We start from the raw sequence: 26991 nt of genomic DNA on the forward strand, positions 1-26991 counted from the left end.
TCAGCTTCCAAGTTTAACTTTTTTTATTGGAAAGGAGTCAAATGTGACATAAGTTTCCTGACCACCTGATTTCTTCTTTGGACCTGCTTTGCTACTGGTGTTGACTCCTAAAGAAATTCAGGAGTGGATTATAACTATACCTTTGTCTGCTGTAAGTATTCTCTACTGACTTCTTCCACTGGACCATTTGGCTTTAGCTCTTAGCCTAGTAAGCAAGCTAGGGACTAGTAGTTAATGAATTTGGTTTTCCTACTGATTCACATCTTGCTTGTGGTTCCCATTGGCACCAGGTAGGGGAGCAAGCAACTTGTTGAAACATGTACTAATTCCATGGGAAATATTTTCAGGCAAATGAGATTCAATGTTTTATTATTTTTTTAATATTTCCCATATTTGCAAACCTATATACAAATAATTTCAAGATATATCATCTTTTTACAGCTGGAATATACTCTCCCAAAACATGTCGCAGGTACAGTAGTAAGTCAATTTACAGATGTAGAAAAGTCAATGCTAAAAAGCATTTTAGCAAAAAGAATAAAAAAATTTTAAAAAATGATTTCTCATTCAGTCAAAACTTAATTCAACTGAATTCAAAAGGCTCAGATAAAATTACTTTTAGTTGCAACATACCATTGCAAGACCCGAATTATTTTCCAGAAAATTATATTTTTTAAAACTCTGTTAAGGTTTAAAAGAAAACAAAAATCATAAAAATGTTAATAATATATAAAACAATAGCAAGGACATTATATAATTCAAAAACAAGATATTTTGCAATGATACTATACATAAGCAACAGCAAAATATTTCAGGGAATTATTTTTGTAGATACCCAATGTTTTGTAAACCGAGTAGCCTTCTCCTTTTCTGCTTTACCTAGGGAACAGGAAAACAAACAATTAGTTGAAAAAAGAAGTCAAGAATGCTAAAGTTGTTGCTGCAGGTTCCATAAAAGCTCAGATTTGCCATCGTTTCCATTCACTCTCAACAGAGTCTATATAAAAACAACTATAAGTTTACGGAATACATAGCATTCATGAATAATTTGGTTGGGTTTGCCATTATGGAGCCTGCTCATTTTATGATAATCAAGCAGAAAGAAAAAAAAAACTTCTTCCACCTCTGGAATTTGTGTTTTCTGTACCTTTCCATAATGCTGTGGATTTGGTGGCCCAGAGAGACAAAGGATCTTGCCACTTGTATTCCTCACCTGGTATCAAGTCACATTTATGTGACAAATCAGACATCCACTAATATCAGAACTTACTTCCCAATCTTTTGGGAATAAATACAAAAAAGGCTATTGTTCCTGGGAAGCCTTTACAAGATTTGCAAACTAAAACGTTTTTTATTCAGGTCTCCTACCCTTCACCAACTCAAATAGCGTTATATATAAACTACAATTCTCAAACATATCTATTTCATTTTCCTGGCAAAAAATACTGAAGCAGTTTGTGCTCTTCTGCGTTTTTCCCCCTTTCACTTTACATGGTAGCCTACAATCCTAGAATCGCCTGATGATTTTGCATCCGACTGTTACCAGGTCTGACCCTGTTTGCTTTTTTAAATGAACTAAAATTAACTATATGTGCTACCACATGTGACTGTTCAAGACCACATGTACTTTGAATGGTAAGACCTCTTGAATATAGTCAGTCGTAAACAGCTCTTATCTTAAATTACACGGACAGCTTTATCATCCAATTTCACACTCAAACTTCATAATCATATCCCAAGGGTATAAATGCCTCTCATGTTACAGACATCCTTAGCTACTTCTGCTTTTGTTATACTTGAACATATTTGTATTTTTCATATGTGGAATCATGTAGGAAATGACCATTGATGGAAGATCTTTCAAAATAACTACAGCAATTGCTTTGGACCAGATTTTTCACTTTTAGTACACGTTCCTCAGTTAAACGAAAAAGGGGCACACAATGTAAAACCTAAGCTTAAAACATTGAAGTCAATAAAGGCACAATCACAAAAGCTCTTTAAACTGTTGCTATTAGGCAAAGGAATATCATCTTATATGCTGTAAACCACCCTGAGTCTTCCGAGAAGGGCAGCATATAAATCCAATAAATAAATAAATAAAACTTACCCCAAGATTTATTCACAAACTGGATTGCAGCTTTTTTAACTGCCCTTTTCTTGTTTTGAACAGAAAAATATTGATTTGCTGGAATAACAAGAGGAAATTAACTGGATTATAATTTGTTACACCATCAATGTATTTTCTAAGTTCGTTATGCAAAGCTCCTTTACCAGTAGTTCGATTGCAACGTGCTCCATAAAGATGTTTCTGTATAAAATCTTGGGCATCCTGTTGCTGTCGATTGGTTAGCACCTGGTCTTCTAACCGTACAGCAACGTAATTTGGGGGGCATCTAATGATAAAGGAAGTTAACATATTTACTGCCTTGGTTCTCTACTTCATTTTACAGAACCAAAACCATATTCCCTATATTTTAGCCAAATCGACTAAAAGCAATAATATGCAAACAAAATAACTCTTTATTATAAATATATTTCCATTATTCATGTATGTATGAACAGGCTTAACAGTCACTCACTCTCATGACATTGGGCACAGCTTTTCAACTCCCAAGGCTTTTAGCAGGTTTGCAATAAAATCAATGTTAGATGAGATAGGTAGGTGTGGCCCATTTAGGTTCAGATTAAGCAGTTTAATTTTTTAAATTGCTAGTTGCAGCATGAACTATGACTGAATTCAAGCTTTTTTGTTTCAAATATTTAGTTTACATAAAGTGGTGCCATTTAGAGTTTGCCCTTTATCTGCAACTGGTACCCAAGGTTTAAATTATTGCAAAAACCTACTTGAAACAAAATGAATGTGCAATAGTAAACCTCATGTGTCAGTTATAACCACATTTAAAAATTACTCCAGATTACTGCAAAGCCCCACCATAATACAGGTTTTTTCACCATGCACCAACATCAGTTCTACAGCTACAGGTACAGCCTTTTGAAACTAAAACAAAGCATTCCTAAGAGTTATTGTAAGAGCAATTTCCATTTTAACTAACTGTGGTCTCTCTTCTTAAAGAAATTTAATTTGGAGCCTTATTGAAAGTACAGCATATCTCATTGATTTGAACCTACAGGAGGCAAGTGTTTCTACAACTGCCTAAATGAGAATGTTGCTTTTATTTGAGAAGAAATTGGAAATGAGTTTTCTCAAAGATGTTCTTTTCTTGAAATTACTGTACTAATATAGCTCATCATACCAAATAAGAACAACAAAGTCAGGGCTTGCTAAACCTGGGCCCCTCTTAATTATGGATTTCTATCTCTAGAATTATCCTCATGCTAGCCAAGATATTCCGAGCATTGGTCTATATACCTAGAGGGTACCGAGAATTGGGAAGGCTAAACAAAGCCATACCTGGTTGCCAAAATTTCTTCTTCACTGTCTTGTTCTGAATCGTCTTGATTTTCAACTTCAACTTCAACGTTCTGATCTATAATACATATGCTGAATATTAAAGGCCTTAAACTAATTTTAAATGGGATTCTAGAAACCCTTGCTTATAAATGTGTGTAATAAACTGATTACTCTTGTTACCAGAAAGAGAGTTACAGTTCAGGAGCCAGCCTAAATGGAAATTTGGGAGGAGGGGGGATATAATTGTAGGCAAGAAGTGATCTGCATGTAGAGGCTTTGATGCAAATCCTCTATAAACCTGAATTTTGATAGGAAACAATTAGGAAAATTTAATAAGCCGCTTAGATCCCTGAATCATTTTTATTACTACAGTATATCATTTAGAAAATATAATCCATTCTACTCAATATTTGCTGGCAGATATGGTTATTATACTTGGTTAACTAATTTTATGCACAACTTTGCTTAGTCCCTCAGAAGTATCAGAAGAGTAATATTATTTTAGTTTTGTTAAGAACTTTGTCCTCCTACAGCGATAAAACCAGAGTCCTCCACTTGTATTTGCTCATGGATGGAGATAACTCTGCTAACAAAGATTTAAGGTTTACATGATGTTCTATTCCTCCCGAACAAACTTGTTAACAGTAAACCTAGAATGCTTTTTATCTGAAAAGAGTGGGATTACAAAAATGGCAACTTTTAAAAAAATACCTAGAAGTGTTTACTGATCAATATTAAGGAACAGTCATATTTTTCTACATAGGTTACTATCATATTGACTAAGACTTTCATGTCATTCTTCTAAATCACAGCAACATCTGAAAGACCATTAGAGACAGAGAATTTTATATATTCATCTATTTCATATTATATTTATATTATAAATAATATAAAGTAATATTAAATATTACTTTATATTATTTTTTCAAATGGTCCTGTTCACCTCTATCTTTGTTTGCCATATTAGATTACATGTGGATCTGAAACCACTCTTATACTATTCACCACATAATTAACACACAGTAGAGATAACATAAAAAGTAGACTTTTATATATACCTTGTTCCTCAGATGTTGAATTGGTGCTAATGGAAGAAAAGTTGAAAAGAATTTAGGAAGAGATTTCATAATTTATAAATAAAAGTTAATAAGATGCAGCCAAACTATCAAAAATAAGCTAAATACATGGATTTAATATGACGGACTGTAAATTCCTCATATTCTTTCTTTTCAGAAATTGATAAGTTTTTGAACTGGAGGAAATAATTTAGCTTTCTTTTAGATAGGTAAAAAAATAGTCAAGCACTTGACCGATTAACAGCAAGATTTCAAACTGTTTCTTACATCATAAGTAACTTTTCATTTCACAAATGCGCCATATAGGTGGTCCTTGTCATAAAACCAAAATGGAGCACCAAATTTCTGTTGCTAAGTGAAAAAGTAGTTAGGGGAGTTCTGCCCCATTTTATGACTTCTTGCCACGGTCGTTAAGTGAATCACTGCAGTTATTAAGTTAGTAACACAGCTGTATGGCTTCCCCTCTGACTCTGCTTGTAAGTCAAGAACTACCAGTAATACAATTTGATAAATATAAGATAAGAGTGCTGTCATTTAGGTAAAATCAAGCCTGAGAGAAATGATGGAATTAACTGTTTCTTCAGGATTACAGACAAAGATAAACTGTAGCACAAAACTTGGAATAATTACATGTAACCCAGAACATATCTGCTTACTTGTTCTGTGTGGATGCCAACTCCTCCAATACATTTTCAGGAAGCAGCTTTTTTTTCTGAGAAGATTAAATTTTTCCAATTAATATTATCTCTAGTCATTAACTTAGTCCTCTAATAATTTTTGGGGCCTTTGATTAGTTATAAATTGTAGATCTAGTTAATTCAAGGCAGCAAATCCAAGTATGAAAATATAACATAACAACCTAAATCAAGCACATGTTGAAATGGGTATGAAATGTAGTATCCCCCACATCAGGGGTGTCAAACTAGCAGCCTGTGGGCTGGCTGCGTCATGTACAGACCATGCCCATCCCGATTTCACAAAGGCAGAAAACATTGTGATGTCACGTGATGTGACTGAATTTGACACTTACAACTCCCAAAATCCCTGATGACTTGTGATGCTAGCAGAAAATCTGCATAATAAGTTGCTTGTTATTGTCCCAAAAATTTTACTTGGTGTTTAGTTTAGAGCACTAAGGAGTTGACTTTTGCAAACTGCCACATGTTCTGAGCCTAGAAATGATTTTCATGGTGGGAAAATAAGTATCTAAGAATAGATTATATCCTGTATTATTTATTATATTGATCACATATTCCCTTGTCATTTTCATTGCTTAAATCTTTTTAATCTGATTCTCTTTGGATATGCCAAATAAAACACATATCATCCTCAATCAACTCAATTTAAAAGGTAGCTGGAACATTTACGATACAATAGCAATACTTCGGCAGCTTTTCATTGACAAACATTTGTTCAATAACTTTGACATGCTTTTACAAATTCTCAGAAAATCAGGAGGCAGTATATGCAGTTAAATTTACAGTGAAACATGATAAAAATTATAATGAAGTTTATTCTGAGGTAGGGTTTAAGAGCTTTTAAGTTTAAGAAAGCATTATAAAATATTATAAACATGATATACCAAATTACCTTTTGTTCCTTAAATAGTTCTTCCTTATGTCGTCTCTTTTCTTTCAATATGGCCTTTTCTCTAAGAAAGCAAAATAAGACATCAATGGATTACAAAAATATGCATTTGTTTCACAAAACTGAATCGCCTTCACAAAATGCCACCTATGTAAAGGTTATGCAATTAAAACTTTTCCTGTTTTTAAAAATATGTCACTTTGGTTAAAATCTGCATTATTGCAATGCATATGACCAACACCCAGAACAGTAACAGAGTTGAACCTTCAGATCCAATCTCCTGCTCAAGCAGGAGAACCTATTACCATTTCAGACAAGTGGTTGTCCAATCTGTTGTATGTCAAGTGGTTGTTATGTCATTTAGGATTATTATTTGTTTCTACTGTCTTATTTTCTGATATTTTCGATATTGTAACTTTTTATACTATTTTAAATGTTGTTAGCCGCCCAGAGTCCACTGGAGTTGGGCGGCATATAAATCCTGTTAAAGATTAAAGAATCTCTTCATAGAAACAATCAATGATGGAGAACCTACAAGTTCTGAAGGCCAGTCATTCCTCCAAATCATTGCTTTGTTAGGAAATGTCTTAGTTCTAAGCTGAATATCTATCGCATCCCATCCTAATCCTATCCTACCCTATCCTTCTAACTATCTATCATCTATCTTTGCATTGCATTGGCATCCTTCAGTCTCAAAAGACCATGGTATGGAATCCAGAGCATGATACCATGGTCTGTCTGTCTGTCTGTCTAATTAATTAGATTTCTATGCCACCCTTCTCAACTGACTTACAACAAAATAAATAAGTTTGATAAGTTTCCATCTGTTACTTCCTATCCTGCCCTTGATACTTTGGAGAATAGGTGGATACCCACCCATCTCCATTGCAAATTATATCACAGGGAGCTTTATAAGTTTCTTACATCAGAGGTCTTCAAACTTGGCAACTTTAAGACTTGTGCACTTCAACTCCCAGAATTCTCTGCTGGCTGGAGAATTCTCGGAGTTGAAGTTCACAAGTCTTGAAGTTGCCAAGTTTGGGAGCTCCTGGCTTACATGAACACTTGAGGCCGAGGACAACCATGAGTGGAGTCACCGAAGGGAAATTCCTACCGAAAGTTTGGCCAGGGGAAAAAAAATAAACCTGACAATATCGGACAAAAGAGCTACTCCTGAAAACTGGCCGCTGCGGTGACTTTAAATGCAGCCCCCCCCCCCCCCCCCCTGCCTCTTGTTGGCTTTTGCCTTCTCTTCTCTTCTTTGCTGTGCCAGAGCGTCGCTCCCAGGAGGGCGCGCAATCGGCAGGGTGGGCCGGGCCGTCCCGGTTGGTTCTCGCCCCCCTCAGGTGGCGGATGGTTTGCGTTATTACCTGCGGGCCCGCTCTCCCGCCAGCCGCCGCTCCTCCACAGCGGCCTCCCGCGCCTTCTCAAAAGTCACCTCCTCCGGGGCCTCGTCGCTTTCTTCCCCGTCGGAAAAGGCAGCGGTGGCCATAAGCGCCGCTTCCCTTCGCTCCTTTGCCTCAGCGCCGCCGCTGCGCGTCTCCATCTTGGCTAAGCTAAACTTCCGGTTGACCTCGAACTCTATCGCCGGAAAGAATCCGCCGGAACCTAAAAAGAGACGGTACTCTGTGTGCCGAGGAAGGCAGCTGGGAAATAGTTTGGAAATAACCCGGAAGCGGAAGGCCACCTTCGCGTTTATATTACAGTATACTTTTAAAAAACAAACCATTTTTTTGTGGTTTGTGGAGGCAACAAAGAATTTACAGTGTAAAATATATGTAACTGGACGTTAAAGGGTTTTTATAAGGACCACGGGAAAATGTAGAGATTCTTAGTCATCCAGCTTATAAATCAAATCAAATCAAAAAATCCATCCATCCATCCATATCGTGGTTGTCCCAAAGGGGCTTTTTCAGTAGGCAACCACTATTTCCCCTTTGAAGATGTGCCTCAAGAAGCTTCTTCAGCTCTGACAGGATCAGAAAACATATTAGGAACACAAGTTAAAATAGGGAAGAAAATGGTAAGGGAACACCTGTCCACCCTAGACGAATTCAAACCACTAGGACGATGGATTGCACCCAAAGATTTTGAAGGAACTGGCAGACGAGATCTCAGAAACACTGAACTATATCTTTCAAAGATCCTGGAGCATTGGGGAACTGCCAGATAACTAGAAAAGAGCTGATGTTGTTCCCATCTTCAAGAAAGGAAGAAAAACAGATCCAGGAAACTAGAGACCTATCAGCCTGGAAGAATTTGTATTCCTTGCAGACAGCTGGTTATTTGCGTCATTTAGAGTAGGAATCTCCAACCTTGGCAACTTTTAAAGACTTGTGGGACTTGTGGCAGAGTTCCTCAGCCAACTTTGCTGGCTGGAGAATTCTGGGAGTTGAAGTCCTACAAGTCTTAAAGTTGCCAAGGTTGGAGACCCCTGATTTAAAGGGTACTTGAAGCCCTTGGATGTTTATCTTTGTCCTCATGGTCACCTGAGTAAGTGCTTCTGGTTCCTGTAGTCTGCATTTTTTCCTCTGGAAATCCATTCCTACTCCCACACCATTCAAAGGGTGTCCATCCCAAATTGAATAACTTAAAGTTTGCAGAGATGTCTGCCTTAACATAAATAAGCTTGACACCCCTACCATCGAGGGTCACCAATATTGTCAAGGCAATATTGTCTTTTATACTTTTATACTGCGATAAGATTTTTTAAAGTCAGATCATTTCCCAGATGTTACTTGGGCTCCATTATATGAGTTATTGCTGTATATATGCCCTTAATAATACTATCCAATCTAGATACCTAAAAGCCCTATTTTAGGTACCTTGCTAGGTTTCAAACGCCGCAATCTACTTAAAATTGCTGGTGGTGCCAAAAATCTGCATGTGTTGGCTCTACTTTTGGCTTGTTCGGTTTTCCAATGATTCTCTGACCATGACTCTTGACAATTCGTTCCTCTTTCCAGAAAACTAGAATTCAGAATTAGGTATGTCAGTGTTCCTTCTCATACCAACCTCGAGCTATTAAGAGCTAGAACTGTAATTTGGCAGCAGGTTTTCAATAAGTGTATCCAGGTGGACCAGGGCAATCTAAGTAATCAGTGAGTGACAGGGCATAAACAGAAAAGCCTTTGAACCAGCAAGATTATATATTTCATATTACATGTTCCAGATCTGTGGTGCTCTCTTTGACCCACTTCAATATCTGGTCTTCTATGATATTTGTATAGCAATACCTCTTTTGCAGAGTGAACTTTGCCCTTGTCATTTGGAGAATATTGAAACTACCTGTTCCTTTTTTATTCTTTCTAGAACAAGTTGTACCCCACCCTCGTTATGGCACTTGCTAGCGGACACTGCACTTGTTCTGAGCATGATTTTATTTGCTTTATATTGTCAGACCAGCACAATTATTACAGCTACCATAGAAAAATGCTGTCTTACTTTCACAGGATTATAGGATTCAGTCTTGCTTTTAGGATTTTGCAATTATGAAATATTATGTATGCTTTCTACATCGTTTGGTCACACAACGGGTCACTGATCACGCATGATAAAATTATAGTAATCCCAAAGAGACGGTGGATGTGATCTGAGGCTTGATACCAATTTCAGTGGAGCACTTGAATTTGGATTCTTGCACTGAGCAAGATTGGCCCCTTGCAACTTTAGGATTTGAGAAATATATTTTCTTTCCAATTCACCCACCCAAAATGTTTGCTAAAATGGAGAGGGGAACAACCGTGGCTAATGGCATCTCTATAAAAATGCATGACATTACAGGCATTCAGAACATCTCACTGTGGAAGAAACCAGCGGAGCATTCTGAGAGGCAGTAGGGGCAGGAAACCACCTTTGCTGCTTGTTTTCCATATTCCACAGCAGCTTTTTACAGGGAACCAGAGGCTGCAAAACATAATCTCTCTACTTTTTCCTATAGCACAAGCAGACACTGATAAGCATTGCTTTCCGTTTAATCAATCCTACGCCTAAATGTTAAATTATAAAATGGAACCTATTAAGTCATGCAGATAAAATGTTGCTACCTCTGCTTTAGAGTGTTTAAATCTTAATCTCATTCCCCTTCAATGTGTTTGTCAGTCAACAGAATAAAATCAGTCTACAGTATACTATCTGCTAACATACTATAGCCTCATTTTTAAATCAACAAAACAATATTAATCAATTAAAAAGGTATTGCTTTATTTTAGTGCCTTAGAACAGCAAAAAATTAAAGTTGTAATTAAGTTAATACATATATTCATTCAACTCTGAAAGTGAGATGGAAGTAGGCAACCATATGTAAATTGAAGCTATTAATCTATTTTTATTATTGCTTACAATCTTGAGCACTTCATCTCCTAACAAAGAATACTTTACTGATTTCCTGCAAGTTACTGGAGTGTAGGCTCTATTAAAAGATAGTTTTATCTTAACATTTTCAGTTTTACCTCCATTGTCAGAAAATAATTTTGTGAAATATGAATAATGGTAACATTCTCTTCTTGCTTGACATTTATCAAAGATACAATCTGAAACTCTTAAGAGTACAAATCTCTTTTTCACCATAATTGAGCAGTTTGTATATTTATACTTTCAATTCACATGATTTTTTCCCCCCAATAGTGATAACCACTTTTCATATCTCTGTCCATCACCTTTTCCCACTGCTCATTCTTGTCACCTCAAAATCATGATTTATTTTGTTCACCGTCACCTGGACATTCCATTGTTCAGTTTCAGGCAAAGTGTTTTCCACAGGAGAACCAGTTCCTCTTACATCTGCACCATTACTGAAATTGACAATTATGGGGTTTTTTTTTCTTTCTTACTTCTCATAAATATTCAAGAGGTAGTCTTAGTTTTTTCAGAGGCAAGGGCTGGGGGCAGCGTAGTACCACAAGGACCTGAGAAATGGAATCTGAAAAAAAGGATTGGGAATTTAAATTGCTTTTCAAACAATTATACACGCTGTATATATTTTATTAATTTAAACCATTTATGGAGTTGCCACAGCGGTACCTATTAAAAATGCATTTTGGCTATTATATCAAAACTTCAATCAAAAAATAAGGCAATCTTTGTAGAGATGTGTCAGACCCCTCATGCTAGTACAAGGTCTGTAAAAAGAGCTGCTAAGCTTTTTCTAATTCATTTATTGTTGATTTACATTTGTTTTTTCCATTAATTCCATTCTACACTGTTGCTAAGAAGATATAACAAACTACTGTAAACTAGAAGGTGACCTTGTCTTTCTAACAAGCACTGATAAATCCTTCCAATTCTATTTAACATAACTGCAAAAACAGGATCTCACCAAAACAACAAAACGTGTTACCTGAACTTATCTGTTGCCGGAGTGCTTTGCATGTTGAATTCTGCAACTGGCACTCCCCTGGCAGATACCTGAGGAGCAAACATAGCAGCAGGATATACTACAGAAGAAGTTCCAATCTGTGAAAAAGAAACAAAACATCAAAGTCAGCAATAGGTTGACTGAACTAATAAAGCATTCACCTGGCTTGTCCTCTAATTTTGCCTGAGGCAAATACAGTGTTCCCTCGATTTTCGCGGGGGATGCATTCCAAGACTGCCTGCGAAAGTCGAATTTCCACGAAATAGCGGTGCGGAAGTAAAAACACCATTTTTGGCTATGGACAGCCAAAAACTACCCCCACGCACCCTTTTTCAAGGCAGCACAAGGAGCCGGGCTTGAAGTTGGGGGTGGGGAACAACGAAAGTGCGGAGGCCGGCAAAGACTGTTTTGAATGTCGGCTGCCCCCGCCCCCCCAGCGCCTCCGGCCCCCTCGCCGCTACCGCCCGCCCGCCCGATCCACCCCTCTCACCGGCTTTCTTGGGACACGGGTCCTCCTGCAGCAGCGCTGGCGGCTACGGCTTCTCATCCTCCTCATTCGGCCGGTAGCCACTCTGAGCGCTTTGAGAATGCCTGCCTCGCCCCTCTCACAGTCCCTTAGCTGAGAGCGCTTTCGTCCCAGCTATCAGCAAGGGGGCTGCAGGAGAGGTGGGGCAGGCGTTCTCACAGAGAGGGAGAGAGAGAGGGAGAAAGAGAGAGAGAGCAAGAGGGGGAAGAGTGGAAGGTAGAGAGAGAGAGAAAAATGATAGAAAAAGAGAAAAAAAGAGAAATGAGAAAATGATTGTAGCAGAGAATGACAGGAAATAAAGAGAAAGGGAGAGAGAAGTGACTCTTGGTGATGACGTATGATGTCATCGGGTGGGAAAAACCGTGGTATAGAAAAAAACCGCGGAGTATTTTTTAATTAATTTTTTTTTTAAACCGTGGTATAGCCGTTTCGCGAAGTTTGAACCCGCGAAAATCGAGGGATCACTGTATTTGCTTTCTCAATCTCTTTTAACTAGAAAGTTTGACAACAACCATAGGAATGCAGCATTAAGAGAAAAAATGGTAATACTGTACTAGCCTTCAGCCACAGATCTACAAGACATTTCTCAAATGCCATTCCTGATTTGCACTCAGATGCTTCCTATCTGATCACTGCCTTGGCTGCAGTTCTTCCTTCTGTTCCTCAAAGTTACTCCCATATCCCATAAGAGTAAATTTTAGCAATTAATTATTTTTAATTAATTTTAATTATTATTAATTAATTATTTTTGCCCACCAATTTTCGTTTGTTGTGCACATGTATGACTGGGTCATTTCTGACTCTAGCAACTCCCTGGATAAGTCCACACAGTTTTGTGGTGAGATTTTGGAAGTAGTTTGCCACAGCTTTCTTCTCCTAAGTTACTGGCCCAAGATTTCTCCCCAGCTGGCTTTGTGCCTAAAATGAGATTAGAACTCAAAATGTTTCCTTCTGGTGCTTTAAATCACCATATCAAACTGGCCCTCATTGATTATAATTCATTTTAATTTTAATTTAATTATAATTAATACAATTTGACAATGCAGATCTATACAATGTTAATTTTGGGATGCCTCAACTTAACCCATATCCATGACAGGAGATCCTATACTATTACAGACAAATGGCTGTCCAATTTTTTAATAAATGTCATGTTTGCCCACACCTGAGTCAGCTCTTAAGCAACCGTGATTTTGGGGGGGGACCTCCTAAATTGACACTTTTAAACACGGTTGTTGGAAAAGACTCACGAGAATATTATGGACAGCAAAGAAAACAATCAAATGGATTATCAAACAAATCAAAAAATCAAGCCACAAATGACCAGGATCCAAATATCCTACTCTGAATATATGACCTAGATGTCTGGAAAAACATGAAAGGAAAGAGAAGTAAATCAGCAAGCAGCTAGTGATGGGTGAACTGTTGGAAAACCTAAAATCCTAAGTAAGAAACAGATCACCATAGAGAAAATCTCACTGAATGGGTGCAAAGAGTTGACAATGGCAAGGGGGGCGTTTGCCCAGGTTCGCCTGGTGCACCAGTTGCGGTCCTATCTGGATCGGGACTCACTGCTCACAGTCACTCATGCCCTCATCACCTCGAGGCTCGACTACTGTAATGCTCTCTACATGGGGCTACCTTTGAAAAGTGTTCGGAAACTTCAGATCATGCAGAATGCAGCTGCGAGAGCAATCATGGGCTTTCCCAAATATGCCCATGTAACACCAACACTCCGCAGTCTGCATTGGTTGCCAATCAGTTTCCGGTCACAATTCAAAGTGTTGGTTATGACCTATAAAGCCCTTCATGGCACCGGACCAGATTATCTCAGGGACCGCCGTCTGCTGCACGAATCCCAGCGACCAGTTAGGTCCCACAGAGTGGGCCTTCTCCGGGTCCCGTCAACTAAACAATGTCGTTTGGAGAGACCCAGGGGAAGAGCCTTCTCTGTGGCAGCTTCGGCCCTCTGGAACCAACTCCCCCCGGAGATTAGAATTGCCCCCACCCTCCTCGCCTTTCGTAAGCTCCTTAAAACCCACCTCTGCCATCAGGCATGGGGGAACTGAGATATTCTTTCCCCCTAGGCCTTTACAATTTATGCATGGTATGTTTATATGTATGTTTGGTTTTACAATAAGGGTTTTTTAGTTGTTTTAGTATTGGATTGTTACATGCTGTTTTATTACTGTTGTTAGCCGCCCCGAGTCTACGGAGAGGAGCGGCATACAAATCCAATAAATAAATAAATGACTTGATGGCACATAATCAAGCTGGGCTGGAGCAGAAAAACCCAGGGCTGGTTACTAGGTTGGAAAAATGAAAAATAACCCAGAAGAAAGCAGTATATCATCTACAGGTAGTCCTTGATTTATGACAAGAACAGAGCCCAAAATTTCTGTTGCTAAGTGAAACATTTGTTAAGTGAGTTCTGCTCCATTTTACCACCTTTCTTCCCACAGCTGTTGTGAATCACTGCAATTGTTAAATTAATAATCCAGTTGTTAAGTGAATCTGGCTTCTTCATTGACTTTGCTTGTGCAGAGTTCACATGGCTCCAGGACACTGCACCTATCATAAATATGAACCAGTTGCCCAGCACCCAGATTTTAATTGTACGATTAAGGGGATGCTGCAGTGAATTGCTGAAAATCAAGGACTACATGTATATTATTGTCAATGAAGCACGTTACACTTGATATTTGTTGAGAGAGACCTCTCCTAAAAACTATATACATTTTTACTTAGTTAAATGTCCGAACACACCAAGAAACAGGTGCAGTAGTTAAAATGTTGAACTAGGGTCAAAGAAACCCTGATCCTAGCTATCCTTCAATCATTAAAACTCCTTGAGTACTCTTTTGGCCCAACCTATCTCATAGTTTAGTTGAAGGGAAAACAGAAGGAAGGAACACCTTGTACAGATATTTATCTCCTAAATTAGAAGTGGGATACAATCAAGTAAGAAAAGCAGATAAGTTTTAAAAATTACTCACCACCAAACAAAGATCACATATCTCAAGTTCTTTTTCAACCTCTGTAAGGATATTAGAATCCAAAGCTTCTCCAAACCATACAACGTGAGGTCGTAAGAGGCCATTGCACAGTTCGCATCTGTCTCCCCCCAAATATGAAGAAATTATATATAGTATATATAAAATTTAAGCAAAGATTAGTAAAGTAGTTTAAAAGAGATGATCACTTAGAATATATTGCACATGTACTGTATCAACTTCTGTGCAAAATTATTGTATATTATTTAAATTCTAGAAAAATCATTGAGAAAATCTTCATACTTTATCAGTATATTTAATCTAAATAGGTTATTCAAAATATTTCACCAATCGTGATTTTGTTGTTACGTAAATAAATATTCCAGACAATGAACCAAATTTAAGTTTTAGGATTTTAAAGAGAAAATTATACCTATAATGCTTCTAAAAATCACTGGGCCAAAAAGTAATACTCAGCTTAGGTAAGTCATACAACAAAAGGCTGGACTTTTATAATATTAATATAAAACTCATCACATTGGTCTATGCTAGCATAAATACACTGTTATTTGAATTACATTTTAATCCTAAAACTTCTTAGAATGAGCCGAATAAGAATAATAGCTGACTTCTAAGCAACTGCATTTCAAATTAAGGATTGTTGAATTAAATATATATATATGTGTGTGTATATATATATATATATATATATATGTTTTTCTTATGTCGGATCACCCTGGTATATTTTTAAGGAACGTCACAGCTCCTTTTTTTGCCTCTAGGCCCAACCCAGGGCCACTGCAAGGCAGTAATAAAAATATACCAGGGTGATCCGACATAAGAAAAACATATACCCCCTCCCTGGTACAGAGCTGGGAGGATTCAGATCTGATGGGTCTAATTGCTAGCTCTCTGCTTTACAATGCAGAAGCTTCCCAGATCGAATCCCAGTAAAGAAAGGGTGTGGCTAGCTGATGAGGCCTAATAAGGCCGAAATGGATCTATCCTAGTCTCCCTTAATTTTAAAATTCCAGCTAAAAACATTTAACACATATATATATATATATATATACAGTATACACATACACATATATACATACATACACACACACACACACACACACACACACACACACACACACACACACACACACACACAGAAATGCAGTTTATGATACCGATGTCAGTAGCCCAGTAGGTATCCTCAAATGGTGGAGGTCATTCCTCAGCAAAACTAGAGAGGGAGATTTGAGACAATTCTACTTCTGGAAGCTTGGGTATCCATTCCCAAGAAAATTTAGAAAGGGGGGGTAGTAATAACGAGAAAAATCCTGGAAAAGAGATTCCTATCACTGATGGATTATTTTTATCACGAGCCTAACATTAGCTAGATGCTATCATGTACATGTGCAACGCTCACGTACAAAACGTTTTAATGTCACTGCAAATGTTTTCTAATCGTTTGAACAAGAGTGTATATCCTCATTTTTTTATGCTGTCCATCAAATGCTCTTACAGAGTAGAGGCAGCATGTATAATTCTGCTCCCTCTCTGAACATTGCATGAATATGAAAGCTGCAAATTAGTGGTCATTGAACTGCAACACAGATGTTGTAGGGCAAATCACAGTATCATGGATAAACATACACACAAACAGTTTTTTGTTAGTTTGGGGTTTTTTTGAGAAAACAAACATGAGATCAAAACTTACCGAGGGAGATCTCCCGCAGGAATAGTAACTTCTTCTGTTTCAGGATCTGGAGCACTACAATTGTTATCAATAATAAAGAACAAACATTTTACTATAATAAAGTACCACATAAGTATCATATTCTTCCTGACACTAGAAAATCTCTAGTTTTGAGATTTATTTTAGTAAGATAACCAACAATGCACATTTTTTCCTCTTGAAAACTAGTTTGAAAAAAGCAATAATGATCTTAAGAAATAGGCTTAATTGGTAATAGCAAGGAAAAGTTTTACTGTAATGGGAAATTAATACAGTATTTTGCACATTTCCATGTAATAAAGCTTTTCTTCTTTCCTTTTTCCTACTTTAGATATCTTATTTTATGAGATACAATTTTCTTGAAATTTTAAACATTAAAGAAGTAATTCAGTAAAACATCAGTCTTTGCACAGTCCTCATAACTGCTCACCTGTGCAAATGCTCAAGCAGACATTTATATCCCCCAACTGTTCTTGGAAAATTACAAATAAAACCGCTAACAATTCTACATAGCAGCAACAGTAAAATTCTACATATATGACGTAGGGGCCTACACAGGATAGTAGTTTGCCCACTCTAGGTTCATATAGCTTTCCTGCCTATTTAATTGTACCCTGTATTTCTATCATTCTTCACTAATAAAAACTGTGACTATCATGGAACAGATAATTACCCTTTTCCAGCTAAAGCAGGAGAAATGGGACTGTTGTAATTCTCCACCACGTTTCTACAACTGGTGCATCGGGTTTTGAATAAGCTACCTGGGACGTTAAGCAATAATGTCAGATTACAATATTAATTTTTAAACTTTTATTTCTGGTAAAACTACAGGAACATGAGACATGCTATAAAAATGAGAAGTAACAATATAGCTTTCATCAACATTCAACAAAATCAAATTGTTTTGAAAAATGGAATGTAAGGGCAAACACATAAATAGCCAATTATTTTTTGGTTTACATTTCCAGATATTAAAACATTTGCCTTACAGAGATGTTTTAAGTTCCTATATAACTTATTTTCCATAGTACAAGACGCACCTTTTTCCCCACTAAAAGAGGCTGAAAATTTGGGTGCATCGTACACTCTGAATATAACTTTTTTTAAAAAAGCTCCCCCCCTCCCCCACCTCTAAGTCCTTGCAGTCTTGTTTTCATTGCTACTCCGTCTGAACATTTTTTGCAGCCCTAACCAGGGGATAAAATAATGTGCTAAAGCTGACCTGATTAAGGATGCTAGCCAAATGAATACTTAGTAGATAGATTTTTTCCTATTTTCCTCCCCCCAAATTAAGGTGCATCTTATACTCTGATGCGTCTTATATGCTGAAAAATACAGTACTTGTAATTTGGGCATACATAATGTTCATGCATATTTCTAGAGCGACAATATTGCCCATTTCCCTTTCTTGCTGAAATGACTCTCTTCAAGATCTGCCAGGACAGGAATAAAGAGCTTCAGAGAGAATAAAAGTATTCCCAACTGCTGTGTATAAAAATGTGTACATAAACCTTGAAAGCAGAGGTGAAGTACTATCCATTCAGGTGCGCCAGTTTATCCTATGATCAGCTGTGCGACAATCAGCTGTGCCCCGCGCTCTAGAGTATCTAGAAAGCAGGATTTCTAATCTAAATTGCTCAGCATAGCTGATCCCCCTCCTCGCTGATCTACTTATCTTTGCAGACTAGGATGGCTTCAAAATGTTCCTTTTTCAGTGCTGCACAGTACTGTCTGAGGTGCAGACTTCAGAGGATTTCACCCCTGCTTGAAACCCTGATATTTTTTATTTATGTTATTCTTACTCTCTATTTTCAGATGTTAATTTATAATCCACATTTTAAATTCAGTTTATATATTAAAGAAAATGCTTTTTAAAAAATAAAATAGAGCCATAATATTCCCTATCTATTTGAATAGTGATGTTGGGAAAAGGAATAATATAGTTACCGTAGTCCTGGATTTACAAGAGTTCATTTAGTGACCATTCAAAGTTACAACGGCACTGAAAAAGTGATTTAGGACTGTTTTTTGCAGCATCCCAATGGTCATGTGATCCAAATTCAGATGCTTAACAATTGGTTTATATTTATAACTTTTACACTATCCCATGGTCATGTGATCTTCTGACAAGCAATGTCAGTGGGGAAGCCAGATTCTAACTTTTACTAATTTAACATTTGCAGTGATTCACCTAACAATTGTGACAATAAAGGTCATAAAATTAGGCAAAACTGCTTAACCAATTTCTTCTTTAACCTGAGAAATGTTGGGCTCAACTATGGTCGTAAATTGAGGACTATCTATATTATCCTATTCTTCCATATCAGTTCCTTAATCAAAATCCTTATTATTTTTGCTCACAAGCTAAAATATAAGAAAAGGTTTTCCTCTCACTCTTTACAATACAAGCATAAAGCTATTTTGGTACTCTCCTGAGAGAGAATCAAGACGAAGAAAGAACCCAGTCATAGCATGCCCAAGATGTTAGTGTGGAATTTATACTGACAAATAATTATTTATAATGCTTTATTAATATAAAATACAGTCAAATGAGCCCTTTCTGTAAATTCTTACCATGAATTTCTAAAATATGCTTTGATCCTGCTCTTTTGTGGAGTTCATCAATGTTTTGTGTGATGATCACAACACTCCTGCCTTCCTTGCTTAGCTTAGCCTCACACTCTGCTATGGCAAGGTGTGCAGGGTTTGGTTGTTTGGTCATCATTAATTCCCTACGGTAATGATAGAATTCCCACACTCTAGAGGGATTCCTTGCAAAAGCTTCTGGGGTAGCCAGTTCCTGTGAGAGGAAAAAATGTTTGTTATTTTCCTAAAAGAAATAAATATCCATAGCTGACTATGAAGACTGACTTTATTATATGAAGTTGCAACGATATAAAATTAGTTTGCATTTATAAAGTGTATTCCTATGTTCAAAACTTTTGCCTGTTTATTTAAAACCACACATTATACCAAAGCAAGTTTTTATATAAATATAAGTTGATCCAAAAAATCTAAAACAAAAGAAGGCCAAAGTTGTACTAACCGTTTTCCATTATATTCATATTCATTTTTAGCCGCAGTATTAAATCACACTCAAAACAAACTGCTGCTTAACACATGTCATACTAGTTCTTAAAAAGTATTAAGGCTTTTAAATAATATTTTGCATCCTGAAAGTACACCAATACTACATACTTGTGCAGGCCATTTCCTCCAAAAGCCTCCTGCACCTCGGAAAGTTGGAACACCGCTCTCTGCACTGATTCCAGCCCCTGTGATAATTGCTATATGTTTTGCTTTAGCAAATATGTCTCGAAACTCAGCAAGATCTTAAAAATATAAGAAAAATGCAATTAGTACATTTTTGAAGCATGTTCTCAATACACACGTTATTTTTATTAGTGTGGAAAATGTATAGTGAAATTATTTTTCAACTATAAAAGTTCCTGTCCTGGGTGGTCCTAAATGAATTCAATCCAATAAGCTCTGCCTGAATGTTAGATAGGGATCTTAATATTTCTGAGGAGGAGGACAGGCAGATATGTCCCAAGGGTAATTATGCTTGCATATTAGTTTTTTGAGTGTTTAAACTGGAGCTGAAAAAAAGAATAGATAATTTATACTCAAAATTACATACATATGAAACCTATTTTGCACGGTAAAATCCAAGGAATCTTATGCAGCTTGGCATATACATCCTAAATATCAGAGACAGACTTTTCAACCATTTGTATTGATATTTCCTTGTTTTAACTTAAATATGTCAAAGAAATAACAGCTTAGTTTTATGATTATCTAGCATAACTAATCAATTTATTTTAAAAATATTCTTTCCGGGACTAAATGTTAATTGCTATTTGTTTGTCAAATTTAGGAGGTCCAGCTCTGTAAAATCATTGGGTTGCATACAATATTAAAAAATAGAACCTGTACAATAACAAAAAGAATGAAGCACATCCAAAAGGAAAAAAGAAACATTCTAATTAACGTATAAAGGGATATGAGGGCTTGCCACCCACACTAATAAGGTTTAGGACAGTGATAGTGAACCTATGGCACAGGTGCCACAGGTGGCACACGGAGCCATATCAGAGGGCATGCAAGGCTTTGCCCTATGTCAACTCCAGCAGGCATATGCGTCTTGTCCAGCTGATTTTTGGCCTTCTGGAAGGTGGGGGGGGGGGAGGCTGTTTTCACCCATTGGGCTGTTTTTTGCCCTCTCCAGGCTTCAGGAAAGCCTCTGGAGCCTATGGATGGCCAACCTGAAATTTGGAAACATGGAGGTAGTGCAGGGGGGTTGTATACACATGCACAAGGGGAAGCCATTGCATTATGGGTGTGTGTCATCACGCCATTGCCCATGTGTGCACCCTTTTGGCACCAAAGCAAAAAAGGTTTGCCATCACTGGTCAAGGGGAAAAGATACTTTTTGGAAACTTTCTACAGTTAAGTTGAAAAACCTGAGCCAAGAAAAATGCTTGATTAGCTTTAGAAATACACTGAGGAATAAGGAAGGATGAGCTGTCATATGGATAATTTAATAAAGTATGAAATCTGTCCCACCCACCCCAAAATTCCAGATTTTATACTATAAATAAATCTCATTTTTTTATCTGAAGGGAAAAAGCAGGCAAATTTGGGGAGATGAATCTTCTAATAGATGTTTTTAAACCACAGGATATTTTGGGTCTTCTCCGAGGACTGTTTCTATGGTCATAAACAGTCTTCACTCTCTTCATTCAAGCTAATAAAACTAGCAATAGCATTTAGCATTTTAGACTTATATATCGCTTCATAGTGCTTTTACAGCCCTCTCTAAGCGATTTACAGAATCAGCATATTGTCCCCAACAATCTGGGTCCTCATTTTATCCACCCCTGAAGGATGGAAGGCTGAGTCAACCTTGAGCGGATGGTGAGGTGCTGAACTACAGCTAGCAGTCAGCTTAAGTAGCCTGCAGTGCTGCACTCTAACCACAGAAAATAAATTGAATTCCATTATCTACACAGTCTCCATCATCAACTGTTCTCAATGGCCACATGCTGTGCATCAGTAATAGGTTCTAAAACCCTTTACTACTGCTACGTGCGCTTGCACGCGCAGAAGCATCCCGAGTGGGTGGGCAGAACCCCCTGCTGCTGGCACTACCGATTCTTAGAAACAGGCCAAACCAGGAGCAACCCATCACTGATGTGCATGTCTGACGTCACAATTCTTTTGTTATATAAAAAATGATATTTTTAAACTTCTGTATAAATAAAAGAATCCCATCTTACTTGAACTGGGCCGTGCCATTTCAAAGTATGCCCTTTCTTTCTTGGCTGGAGCAAATTTAAGCCCACAATATACTTGAGAAACCAGGTTCCTCACGGTAAGGTTGAAAAGCTTCATTAGGCTCCTGTATTCTGCGAAGTGAGATTGAAATGAGTAAAGTGGAAAAGTAGCCAAGTGAAAAATCAGCTAAAAAAAGGTATTTGTCTGTGTTTGTCCTGGGTATATTTCTCAGTAATTACCATTGTATTGGCATCTTTCAGTCTTGAAAGAACATGGTATCATTATACTATTACCGTAGTACTACCATAAATACCACCCTAATGCATTGGCTTACATTATGAGTTACATTCCATTCTAGTTCAGAACACATAAATGTATTATAATACATTGCTTCTTATGCTAGCTCTTCTGTGATAGAATTTTCCACAAAGATTGCATCCTTCTTTGTTCACTTTGCCACTAGTTTTCCTGCTAATACAAGTTGCTAAAGTTTTTTAACGCTTATTCACCAGACTGATACAAGTAAAGAGAACACCTGAAACTGGAAGTTTGAGAAATTATTTGTAAAAAGGTATCTTTTCTCATAGAAGAGAAAAAAGTTTAATTTTATTTACTGAAGGACCAGTTCAATGAAATTTATAGCATTTTAAAAATCTTACCCTTCTAATTAGGTTTAAGTTTTTTAAAACCCTTTTTAAAAATCTGATGCTAACCTTTATCTCAATATGGTCTACCAACTCAGATATGATTATTCACATTTCCTGCCTTATCAGTGTAATGATGCTAGCTGTGAATTTTTAAAAATAATTCTTCCTTTATTTTTATAAATAACAAGGTGACAAGCATATCTAATACCCCTTCTTCCTTCTTTTCCACTACAAGAACAACTCTATGAATTGATGTGGGTGAGTGACTGGACTGCTTTTCTTTGCTTTGCAGCCATATTTCTCATATTCCCTTATTTTCATATACAATTCTTAACATGATTTTTCTTACCCCATATTATGTTCCATAAAACCCTTCTATAAATCTACTGAATCTTTTCTTAAACCAATGCCTAGTATATTTATATTTGAGCCAGAATTGACTTACATGATTTAAACAAACACATCTTTGCAGTGTTCTTAGCATGATATAGAAATGGTTTAAAAACCAATAACTGATTTAGCCAAATTGCTCTCAAAAGCTGGATTCAATTTTGCCTGTGGAGATTCTCAGTCATCCAGGTTATGGTTGTCCCAAAGGTGTTTTTTCAAGAGGCAACTGGAATTTCTGATTTTTCTTTGAAGATGTTTCACTTCTTCTCACCCAAGAAACTTCTTCAGCTCTGATGGGATGGTGGAGAATGGAAGGAATATATATACTGTATAGACAGATGGTCATTTGCATTATTACAGGAAGTTATTAAGGCCACCTGAAGTTTATTTGTGTGGTCAGGGTCACCTGAATGGTGCAATTAGGTGTGAAGCTTTCTTGGAACTGTTGAAAGGATTATGTTGTAGACTGAAGATAGATCATGTTGTATCTCTCCCTCTCTATTGAGAGAGGGCTGTTCAATTTTAACATAGATGGCCTCCTTGAACCCTCTTTAAAACCAGCAATCCTCTCTGTTCAAAATGTGGACTTTGCTATCTTCAAAACAGTTGCCTGTATTTTAAATGCAGATTGACTGCTGAATCTAGTCCTGATGGGTATGTTCTCCTATGTTGTGCCATGCATTTAGGAAGTGATTTATGAAGCTGTCAGCAAGGAGTATAAATCCATTCTATTCTCCATCATCTAGTCAGAGCTGAAGAAGCTTCTTGGATGACAAGCAAAATGTCTTCAAAGAAAAAAACCAGGCAAAAAAAAATCAGTTGCCTCTTGAAAATGTACCTTTGAGAGACTGAAATTTACTGTGATGATAAATGATTCAAAGGAACTTCACTGTCCCAATAAGTGACTTAAAGCAAATTATTGCAGTTACAGAGGTCCTTACAACTTACCAGATGTCACTCAATGTATCGGTTATTAAAGCATTCATACATTCACTTTTAGTTATGGAAATTCACTAGGAATGCTGGTATTATTGTAGAAAGCCCATTGCCCAAATAACTAGGGGAAAGAGTTGCTTTGAGATATGGGGCTGGTGGTATAATGGCCCAGTGGAACACAATACTGCAACCCCATTCAGTTCCAGCTGAAGTTCTAAAGGCAAAAAACAAATAATAAAATTTAAAAAGAAAAAAACCTATCCTAATTAAAAAAAAAACAGGTCTGGAGGTAGAGACAGCAGATGTTTATTTATTTATTGGTTCAATTTTTATGCCGCCCTTCTCCTTAGACTCAGGGCGGCTTACAACATGTTAGCAATAGCACTGTTTAACAGAGCCAGCATATTGCCCCCACAATCCGGGCCCTCATTTTACCCACCCCGGAAGGATGGAAGGCTGAGTCAACCTTGAGCCGGTGATGAGATTTGAACCGCTGACCCACAGATCTACAGTCAGCTTCAGTGGTCTGCAGTACAGCACTCTACCTGCTGCGCCACCCGGCTCATGTCCCATGAAACCTAAAAAACACTTGACACCTTTTTAAAAAAATCTACGTTAAATGACTGTTTAACTTCAACAGATCTGTATCATTGGGTCCTATCTTTTTCAGTTCTGCCTACGGCATATAATTAATGGAAGGTGGGGGGGAGGAAAACACCAAAATTTTAGTTAGCACAACCATACATTCACCACTTTGAGGCAAAGTACAATACATACGTACATAGATAAAGGCAGTCCTCAACTTACGACCCCAACATAAACCAGAATTTGTTGCTAAGTGAAAAATTTGTTAGGTGAGTTTTGCCCTATTTTACGACTTTTCTTGCCACAGTTGTTAAATGAATCACTGCAGTTAATAATGTGGTTATTAAGAGAATGTGGCTTCCCCAGTGACTTTACTTGTCAGAAGGTTGCAAAAAATTATCACATGACCCCCGCGGACACTGCAACTGTCATAAATGTGAGCCTATTGTCAAGCATCTGAATGAATGTGAATCGCATGATCCAGGGGATGCTACAATGGTCATGTGATAAAGGATCATAAGCAGAGATGAGTTCCTCCTGGTTCGGCTGAACCTGAAGATATCACAATGACATCATGAAACCGGATCGGTTGGTGCCAATCTATGGGCACCACCATCTCTTTAAAATATATATATATTTTTACCAATTTTGTTTCTTTCTTCTGCGCATGCGCAGAAGCTGAATTTCCAGCACTGCACATGTGTTGCCATTTTGTTTTTGGCACCCCCCCCAACCCCCACGTTATTTATTTATTTATTTATTTATTCATTCAGGGTGTCCGGGGAGAAAACATTTTGAAAATCCCTGATATTTCCCTGCAACTTGTGATCTACCAAAAGGCTATGCCATGGAGAAATATTGGTAGCTGAGGAAGCAAGTTGTCCCCACAGTTATGTTCATTTTTGCTGGACTCTGCCAGGCAGCACGATCTATTTTTGGTTTTTTTTACAGGATTCCGCCCCCCCCCGACTTTTAAACATTTTAATAATTTGTTTTTTCCCCCTGATTTATTCCGTTTTTTCTCACAAATTCCCAGATAATTCCGATATTTCCCGAACCGCTGATTTCCCTGATAATTCCGATTTCCAGGTTTGCTGGATACCCTGTTTGCCGCACAACTCCTCATGGATTCTGCAAAATTTTTGCACTGCAAATATGTGCAGGCAGGCAGCAAAGGAGGAAGCAAACCGGCAGCGAGGCAAGGAGTGGAACGTACCCCTGGTCATAAGTCATTTTCCCCCCCAATGCCTTGTAACTTCGGATGCTCACTAAATCAGTGGTTGTAAGTCGAGGATTACCTGTATTACAAAGGTGGGATATAAACAGAATAGAATTTTTTATTGGCCAAATGTGATTGGACACACAAGCAATTTGTCTTTGTTGCACATGCTCTCAGTGTACATAAAAAGGAAAAATACTTTTGCCAAGAATCATGAGGTCACAATATTTCTGTCACAAGCAGCAGGCCTAAACAGACCGGGTCCCGCCTCCACTGCCCCACACCCCACAACACAGGCCAGCCAGCGCTTCTGGACTAGGCCCAATAGGAGCTGGACTTGGTTCTTCCTCCTCCACTATTGAGGCAGCCCGAAAAGCCAGGAACAACACTGTCCTCCCCGCCTCGGGCCACATCTGCTTGTCGGGTCCGTCCCCCCACTCACCCCCTCAAAAAGCGGGACAGCAATGCGGGAAAGGAACCGACAGGTGAAACCCCACGGAGCCCAGCGCTCCCGGTTCCCCGAGACTGCGAGTCTCGACCGAACGGGCGCAAAAGGACTTACCTCACTCTTTCCCGGGCCCGTCCAACCAAGCGCGAGCTTAGCCCGCAAAGAAGTGGCAAGCGGGCCCGGCCCGCCAGAGCGGCACTGGGCCGCGCGCACGATTGAGGAGGCTCTGCGTGAAGGGCTGCACGTCCCCCAAGCGCGCGCCAGAGGCCCCCTCAATTGCCTGTTCTGGGGTTGCTATGGCAGCCGGAGGGAAGGAGGGGGCGCAGAGGGTGGTCGGGCGGCTACGTCTCCGTCGCTCTCGCTTCGAACCTGACAGGCGTCGCCAGCGAGGCGGGGTTTAAGCGCCATGCTTTCATATGGGGATATTGTTATGAATTCTGGGAGTTGAAGTCCGCGTAGCTTAAAAGTTTCCCAATTTGAGAAGCAACTGGTCTAGATGAGGGAGTTCCAAGCTTGGCTATTTTTAAGACTTTGTGGACTTCAATTCCCAGAATTCCTCAGCCACCCGTGGGAGTGGGAGGGGGGGGGTCGAGTTGAAGTCCACAAGTCTTAAAAGTGACTAGGTTTGGAGTCCTTTGATGTAGGATAGAGCAGTGATTTTCAACCTTTTTTGTGCCATGGCACATTTTTTACATTTACAAAATCCTGGGGCACATTGAGTTGGGGGGGGGGGGGGGCTAAAAAAAGTTTGGACAAAAATAATTTCTCTCTCTTCCTCCCTTCCGCTCTATTTCTCTCTCCCTCCCT

At 38.2% G+C, this 26991-nt stretch overlaps 2 protein-coding genes across 4 annotated transcripts; both read right to left on the minus strand.

The window, feature by feature from the left end:
* Positions 1–352: 352 nt before the first annotated feature.
* Positions 353–7702, minus strand: NOL7 (nucleolar protein 7). Its single transcript, XM_070747351.1, has 8 exons — positions 7449–7702; positions 6082–6142; positions 5148–5203; positions 4474–4499; positions 3416–3491; positions 2275–2396; positions 2111–2188; positions 353–879 (listed from the first exon to the last, which is right to left on the minus strand). Exons 1-8 carry the CDS (start codon positions 7622–7624, stop codon positions 812–814), a joined length of 663 nt encoding a protein of 220 aa, XP_070603452.1. The 5' UTR covers positions 7625–7702; the 3' UTR covers positions 353–811.
* A 2558-nt stretch (positions 7703–10260) lies between these two features.
* SIRT5 (sirtuin 5) lies at positions 10261–26574 on the minus strand. 3 transcript variants are annotated; one of them, XM_070747331.1, is made up of 10 exons: positions 26299–26574; positions 23945–24146; positions 21962–22090; positions 19881–20014; positions 19257–19482; positions 17356–17443; positions 16665–16718; positions 14957–15074; positions 11417–11532; positions 10261–10999 (listed from the first exon to the last, which is right to left on the minus strand). In XM_070747331.1, exons 3-10 carry the CDS (start codon positions 22074–22076, stop codon positions 10924–10926), a joined length of 927 nt encoding a protein of 308 aa, XP_070603432.1. In that variant the 5' UTR covers positions 22077–22090; positions 23945–24146; positions 26299–26574; the 3' UTR covers positions 10261–10923. The 3 variants fall into 3 exon arrangements, with proteins under 3 accessions (XP_070603432.1, XP_070603429.1, XP_070603430.1); XM_070747328.1 differs by lacking the exon at positions 23945–24146; XM_070747329.1 differs by lacking the exons at positions 23945–24146; positions 26299–26574 and adding an exon at positions 23052–23288.
* Between the last annotated feature and the right edge of the window lie 417 nt (positions 26575–26991).

Source organism: Erythrolamprus reginae, chromosome 3, assembly GCF_031021105.1.
Source record: "Erythrolamprus reginae isolate rEryReg1 chromosome 3, rEryReg1.hap1, whole genome shotgun sequence".
NCBI classification, from domain to species: domain Eukaryota; kingdom Metazoa; phylum Chordata; class Lepidosauria; order Squamata; family Dipsadidae; genus Erythrolamprus; species Erythrolamprus reginae.